Source organism: Nanorana parkeri, unplaced genomic scaffold (genome assembly GCF_000935625.1).
Source record: "Nanorana parkeri isolate BGI_ZX_2015 unplaced genomic scaffold, ASM93562v1 scaffold2094, whole genome shotgun sequence".
Classification (NCBI taxonomy): Eukaryota; Metazoa; Chordata; class Amphibia; order Anura; family Dicroglossidae; genus Nanorana; species Nanorana parkeri.
Window position 1 is genome coordinate 3,670 of NW_017308362.1, and position 8,201 is coordinate 11,870.

At 39.9% G+C, this 8,201-nt stretch overlaps 1 protein-coding gene across 1 annotated transcript in view; it reads right to left on the reverse strand.

Moving 5' to 3' along the window:
- The window catches only part of LOC108800660 (nucleobindin-2-like), a gene marked incomplete at its 3' end in the record, with an annotated part of 40,524 nt that overhangs the window by 3,369 nt on the left and 28,954 nt on the right, over positions 1-8,201 (reverse strand). Inside the window, exons 10-12 of the mRNA XM_018572653.1 lie at positions 7,415-7,504; positions 4,020-4,190; positions 2,643-2,763 (exon numbers count right to left, since the gene is read on the reverse strand). Coding sequence (XP_018428155.1) covers positions 2,643-2,763; positions 4,020-4,190; positions 7,415-7,504 — 382 coding nt within the window. The remainder of the gene's footprint in view (positions 1-2,642; positions 2,764-4,019; positions 4,191-7,414; positions 7,505-8,201) is intronic.

Genomic DNA, 8,201 nt, shown 5'->3' on the forward strand with positions numbered 1-8,201 from the left:
AGAGAAGAGAAGGGTCGAGGTGGCGAAGGTTTCTCCGGGTGACAGTGTGACGTGTAGGGGGAGTCCGTGTTGGGGACAGGGTGAGGGTGAAACTGATAAGGTTGTGGTCTGAGAGGGGGAAAGGGGTGTTGGAGAGGTTGCAAGTAGTGCATAGGTGGGAGAAAACAAGATCTAGTATGTTACCATCAGAGTGAGTAGGAGTGTTTGACCATTGTGTTAGATCAAAAGAAGAGGTTAGGTTAAGAAATTGAGCAGAGGCTGGGGTGTTAAAGTCACCAAGGATGATAGTGGGTATTTCTGAGGAGAGAAAGTAGGGTAGCCAGGCAGAGAAGTCATCCAGAAAGCGAGATATGGTCCTGGTGGCCGGTATATAACAGCAATTCTCAGTGAAATTGGAGAGAATAGGCGAATACAGTGGGTTTCAAAAGAGGAGAGGGATAGAGAGGGAGGTGAAGGCAGAACTTGAAAAGTGCATTGAGGAATAGAAGGATTCCCACTCCACCTCACATGATATGTAACATCACATTATGATAGTATTATGCTATTATGCTAGTATACTATTATGATAGTAACATCACAAGTGACATCAGAGCACTTCCTGTCAGTACAAAGGCTGGAACAGAGCTCATGCAGCACTGTCCAGCCTCTCTCTAAGCAGCAGATCACTGCTATAGTGATCTATTGCTGGCTGAGTGCAGGCCACAATAGATCACCATTAGAACTGATCTGTGGCTGCACAGATGCATGGGGGTTTGGACCTGTCCTCCACTGTCAAGATACAGGATTCCCTCAGATTAAAAAAACAAACAGAAAAGGTCCAAAATGAATGACCAAGTCGCAACAATGATGTTGGATGATCTGGATGACATTTGCATGCAATGCTCAAGCATCAAATGCTCACATAAGAAAACACAGAAGGGATTTTATCAAAACTGGAGCAGACAAAATCTGGAGCAGTTGCCCATGGTAGCCAATTAGCATCCACCTTCCATTATCATACCTTAACTGAACAAACTGAAGAGAGAAGCTGATTGGTTGCCATGCTCCAGATTCTTCTGCTCCAGCTTTAATAAATTGCCCCCACTGTCATTTGAATTTTTAGCAATAGCAAACCTATGAAAAAGTCGCCGTTGTGCTGTTTGTGTCCTTGTCAACTGGGCTTTATCAGTCCTAATGTTATGCTAACAATTTTCGCAAACCTTCTTTGCAGTGTAGTGTCAAAATAAAAGAACAAAGCTCTCCTAAATTAAAACACATACGCTCACTTTGAGTGGAATCATCCTGCTACGTAAAGTAAAAGTCGTACTAATGTGGCATCATTTTAAAATCAGCAGACTTTGTCTGATATATTTAGGGGTAAATATACTGCGTTGCACAAATTACATAAATGTTACAAAAGGGAAAAATTAAAAGGACATTGTTTTTTTCTAATTTATTACCATTTATTCCCAATAAAAACCAAGGAAATAATAATATTTGTATACAAATTTGCTACCAAATTAAAGTCCCAAAAAAATTATAAATACTATGGTAGGGTAGACTAAAAAAAACTATGTAATGTGTGTGACCAAGACATCGCCGAAACGGAAAAAATTATCTGGGGTTTTAGGGTAGAGCAGGAAGGGATAGAACTCAGGTTAGATTTTTGTTTCAGTATTCCCAGAGGAGATTTACACCTCATCTCTTGTTTTAACCCCTTCGTGACGGGAGACGTACAGTGTACGTCCCGGCACTTTGTTCCTATATGACTGGCCACGTACACTGTACGTGACGAGTTATATCAGGCTTTGTAATGCTGGTAACTGCTGATTCTCAGCAGTTACCAGTCATTAATGAATGCCTCAGTATTGAGGCATTAATTAATGAAATAATTAAACTTTTTGTAAAAGCTTCTTCCTTTCATTAATGAAAGAATGAAGCCGTTACATACAAATACAGAACCGCAATTTGCGATCCCGTATTTGACAGCTGAAAATAGCAGAGAGGTAGCAGTGACTCACCTCTCTGCTATTTGTTTTGACAGCTCGAGAGCCCGATGTTCAGATACATTTCACTCAAAAGATACAATGTATATCTTTTGAGTGAAATGTATCAGTTCTAATCGTCTATGCACGATCAAAGAGCTTTTAGGGAGATCTGAATCTGACTAAAGTCAGGATCAGTCTTCTAAGGTTATTATTAGCTGTTCCTAAGTTTGGATCAGCCTAATAGCAAAAAAAAAAAAAAAGTAGGTTTTTTTTCCTCATTTTTTTGATTTTATTCAAACTAAGTGAGGGGTTAGGTACACGTATGTGATATAATTATATAGCCCTATATGTCCTCTAAAAAACAATATATAATATGTGTGGGTACATTTAGTAAGAAAGTATATATTACTGTTGTGGAAGAATCACACAGCAAAAATGTAAAAAGTGTGTCAGTCATTTATGAACAAACTGAAAACTAGCTCAGTCATGAAGGGGTTAAAGACACAAGGGGTAGAGTAAGCCATGTCCCTTACTTCCTATTCTATTGGCACAACAGGAAGCAAGATTAAATAGAGCGACAGTTTGCAGGAAGTTCTGTGAGTGAGGGAGAAGCAAACTTATAGGACTGCATGGATCCGATCCCAATCAGTGGATATTTTCCCCTATATTCCTTACCCTTTTCAGCTGCTGCGTCTGGTACTTGTGCCTGAAACTTGAGCTCCCCATTGGGGCCAACATCTGGGGCTGCAGCTGCTCCAGTTTGCTGAGCCTTATGTTGTTCCATCTGAATGACCGCCTGGCAAGAAATAAGAGCCAAATTAATATCTTTACAATATCTGGTGAACAACTTAAGCAAAATTACCACCTATATACAAACCAAAAAAACAAAGATAACAGAGGTTGTCTGAGATCTATTTTTTTTTCTTTTACTTTTTGCAATCACAGAGTGGATAAAGCTATTCAAACTGTAATTATTGGAAGAAAAATGGGTCCCTGCAAGGAAAAGTATGATGGCATTGTCAAGTATACTCTGCTGAACCAGGCAATCACATCACTTCTATAAGATATCTTTAAAAGACTGCATTACTGTAGAAAAAAAATAATAAATGGGAAAAATACCTTTAAAAAAAACTCTTTAGAGTGGCCATATGGCAAATACTCCCATATTATCGCTCTAAGGAAGGGCAAGGGGGAAGGAGCGGTGCAGGACTGGGTGGGGGGGTGGATCGACCTGTTAAGGCTCACTACGACCACAAGCACGCCATCTGCGGGCACAACGTCCTGTAGGATCCAGAGAAGAAGCTCAAATTGACCAAGCTAGCATGGATCTACGTCTATGGTTAGCGTGGTAAAAAAACAAACAACCAGAAGCTCTTTCCTTCTCTAGGGGACTGGAAGGATCACCAGGTACTTACTGCACCGTACACTACTTCTACAAATAAAAAAAGACCACTACTTTGTGAGGCACAAAGGAACGTAGTCAAATACTTTTAAAACGTAGGTTTACATACACTTTAATATTCCTCACTGGTTCCAATGACATTTGCACTAGTTAAGAGATTGGTTTGCTGAAGAATCTTCAACATCCAACATTTCTTGGTATAACGGAGGCCTGCTCCTCAACTGCCAGCCTCTACATCACTATTGTGCTCTAGAGTGATGTAAGGCGTTGGCACAAGAAACAACAGCCTCCTTCTAGAAGTATTGGATGCTGAATATTCTTTAGCAAGCTTTATCTCTTCAAGAGAAGGCAGCAGAACAGGTTACTATTAATTCTTGTCACTTATAATAATTTCCAACTCTGAACTCACTGCCTCATACAGGAAACACAAGAGGTTTTTGCAGTGTAAGCCCTTATTTAGAATCAGCTACGTTGAGACAAGCTAGTTGTTAGGGTAGGTTTTTGTTAGATGACCGTTTTACAATATGGCACCATTTCTATAAACTCACAATTTAATCAGGGCAGCCAAATGTGTACAAGACTCTATATTACAATGAAAATGTAACAGCTGCTGTGCACACACCCTTTGCGGGTTTCAGTGTAGAGTTTACCTGTTGATATTCCTTTTTCTGGGCATCCAGTTCGATCTTTCTCTGTTGAAGAACCTCATGTTCTTTGCGTAGTTCTTCTGCTCTTTGGTTTAAAGCACTTTCCTGAGCAACCAACTCCTGCTCAAATCGTCGCAATTCCTCTTCACTGTAAATCTGGGTTTCCTCCACTGTCTGAATTAAAAGGGATAAAACACATCAATGAGCCAGTTTTTAGTACTAATATGCATTTCCATGTACATACTCTTGTCTCGCAATGACAGTCTGAGCACATTACATAGTTTGTAAGGTTGAAAAAAGACACAGGTTCAATCAATATATATGAATGTATGTACATGTTCTTATGAACATCCATTCCCTGTATATTTTGTGAAATGAGAAACTCATCTACATGTTTTTTTTAAATGATCTACACTCAGCTGATACCACTAATTGTAGAAGGAAGTTCCACATTTTTACTGCTCCGACAATAAAAAGAAAAACCCTTTACAAATTTTAAGATTAAACAGCTTCTCGTTCAACTTCACATTGTGGCCACATATCTTCTTCCTTGGATTAAACAGTTTATTCCCAATACTGCAGCCCCTACTGATAGATTTATATATTGCAATCATATCAACTCTTTAGCACCTCTTCTCTAATGACAACAAGGTAAAGTTTTGTACTCATTCTTCATAACGTTGGCCTTCCATCCCCTTTATTATTATTTTTTTGATTATTATTTCTCGGGGCTCGGTCTAGTTCAAGGACATCCTTGACGATCCTTCCCTAAGTTTTTTAAATAATCCACATCACGTTTTAAAGTGACATTAAACCAGCAGATTTTTTAACATAAAACAATACTGTAATGTGTGCCTTACTGTAAACCATGGTTGTTTCCCTTCCATTTGCTGCTCTTCCTTTTAAATCCTCATGTCTTCTCATGCTGGGGGAGAACTTCCCTTTGCAGCTGAGTGCCTCTTCCTGTAGTGCTGGCTCAGGTTGCAAACCTACACACAGACACCATGTATCCATTTCAGAGACAAGGCAGTCTGCTGCAAAACAGAAGTTCTGCCCAGCATGAGAACAGATACAGATTTAAAAGGAAGAGCAGCAAAGAGAAGGGAAACTGCCATGGATTACAGTAAGGCACACATTACAGTATTGGTTTATGTTAAAAAATCTGAGGGTTTAATGTCACTTTAACTATTCCTTGTTCATGCCACTAGGAATCATTAATAGCCTTTAGAAGTGCCCTATTTCATGACAACACAATGAGGAAGCAAATATGATTAATAGCATTTTAACTTGTTTAACCTCACACCCAAACCACAATGCAGCAGAGGCCTGTCGTATACACCTCACAGGCTTAATCATGTAACTGGCACAGAGGTACGCGGGGTGTGGCAGACTCTGCAGCATAATCGTATAGTACACAATTATACACAAGATTAATGAAGGGTTGAGTTAAATATGTTAAATGTTAGTATCCAAGCAAAGCTACCCTGTGTGTATCCAGTCATTTGAAAATTGCACTTTTTGAGGGTCACCTTGATGCTTTAAGTTTTCCCTCTTTCAAAGTACTCATACAGTTAATACAATGCACATCCTCTACACACCCTACAAGTGACAGGAGATTCTGTGTCTCTCGGATCTCCCCCTTATCCTGGGTCACATTTACTCTCTGCTGCCCCAAGTCCAGGTTCCCAAATGTCCCCCCTACCTTTCTTCTCTTTTACACATATGACTGCTAGACCAGATAAAAAAGACATTGGGGGAAATTGGATGTGCGGGGTTACCGAAGATGCGCGGCGTCACCAGGGATGTGCGGCGTCACCAGGGAAGTGCAGAGAGCACATGTGCGGTGACACCAAACAATTTCCAGTGACCCCGCACATCCCCAGTGATGCCGCACATCCCCAGTGACACTGCACAGTGGGGGGGATCTATCGAAACTGGAGCAGCTGTACATGGCAGCCAATCAGCTTCTCTCTCTCATTTTCAAATCTTAACGGAACGAACTGAAGAGAGAAGCTGATTGGTTGCCATGGGCAACTGCTCCAGATTCTGTTTGCTCCAATTTTGATCAATTTCCCCCAATGTCTTTTTATCTGTTCTAGCAGTCATATGTGTAAATGAGAAGAATGGTGGGGGGAGGGAGGGGGGACATTGGGGAACCTGGAATTGTCTCTCCACAGAGCAGAGAGGGGAGGGGGGAGGAGGAGAAACAGCTGATTGCAGTTTAGAGATAACAAACCCAACCCTGTGAGAGAGACAGATTGAAGATATTGTGGAGGAATTTTTAACTTCTAGGCCTCTGGTCTGTAAAAGAATCTATAAAATAAAGTATGAAATACAGCCCTGTGACTCCTAAGAATGCACATGCAAAACTGTAAAAAAAAAATTTACACGGTGTGTTGGTGTTTGTGTTGTGATAAAATGATACAGGCGTATATTTATTGCAACACAAAGATCACAACGCATGGCAATGCGTCACAAAGCTTTACCATGCGCTGCCACAGTTAATGTAATTTCTTTTTAAAGAAAAAAATACATTAAAAAAATCATGCACTGCGATGCGTTCTAACAACGCACTGCAGCGCATGTGCATGGCCTACACCTCAATATGTGTATGTTATGTGGGGGGAGGGAGGGGTTGTGCTTTTTTTTATTATTTTTTTTGTACACATTTTTTTATTTTATTTATTTTGTACATTTTTATTTTTTTTACATTTTCTATTTAATTTTTACAATTTTTTTTTACTGTTGGGGGGCTGCGGGGAAATATCTGGGGTCTAAATAGACCCCTGACATTTCCCTTTTGAAATAGAAAAAGAAATTGAGGACATAAGTCCTCACTTTCTTTTTCTGCAGCCCCAGCACTCAATGAATGAGAAGCCTCAGTACAGAGGCTTCTCATTCATTCACAAACTAATGATAGTAAAAATATTTTACTTTCAATTGTTTGTTTCCTGTATCTTACATTTTTAGAACAGTCTGAACACAGCAATCCCCACTGATTGCTAAATCAATCGATATCTGCAGTCATGACAAGCCTTCTCTACTCTGTTCCAATCTCCCCTCTTTCAAATTATTATGTGCCCCAAAATAGCTGGACCTAGCCAGGTATTTCTATGTAAAACTCTTCAGTCTGGGCCCATTCTGGCAGTCTGTACCCTCCTGTCAGCGTTTGTCTGTATTGTTTAGTCAGTTAGTATCTGTAAAGTACTACAATTCATGTCATTTATTTTCAGGAATATCCATTACCTCTAAGGTCTGTTGCACCTTGCATTTATATGGGAACAGAGCATGGGGGTGGATCCTAATATTCCTATACTTTACAGTTATAGCACATACATGATGATCTTTTGGTGCCATGTATGTTATGCAATGAGCTTCCATATTGTTCAATTTCTTACCTGCCAGCCATCAGGGTTATTGAAATCCTTATTCTCTGTAGATTTCAGGAACTCTTCCAGTGTTACCAAGCGATCATGATTTGCATCCACCTGAAAGAGAACATTGTTTGATAATCTGTATTAATCGTGTTTATTGCACATATAGAACCAAGGTTTCATTTACCACCAGGGCTCCATCTCTCAGGCGTGCTTATAATATTTATTGGTGGGTTAAACTGGTTACCGCTAAAATTTACGCGACTATTACTGTACTGGGAACTTTGAAGCGTAGGCACCTCTTGGCCAGGGACAGATGTAAATGGTCTCCTGTTCTCTGTAGAGTGCTGCAGAACATCCTTGTATTACATATGAGCAAGTCGATGGGTGCATTGCTGACCTGCTGCTAGATAAAGGAATAAGGGAAAGCCAACATGAACTGGCATTCTTCGCTCAACATGAATGTGCGATTGTTTACTATTCAAATGAGTGACACAACCAAAGTCTACAACCAGAGTGCACTATTTCTCACCCGCCACATTGTGTACCAGAGCAGTAATCCTATGTTCTAATAAAATGGTGGATGCTGATTCACCACAGCATTTTCACATAATGAATCACTTTTTTAATTAGTAAAATACATAAACCAATCATCATTGTTATTACAATGTATCAGTTAAATTCTCAAGCAGCTACTCTGGCTGGCCATTGACAGCTAGTCAAAATAGCGAACTGCCTGATGATGATTTAAGTTTGGTCAACCACCTTTCGTTCTTATACTGGAGGCTGATATATTGTAAACTGTATATGG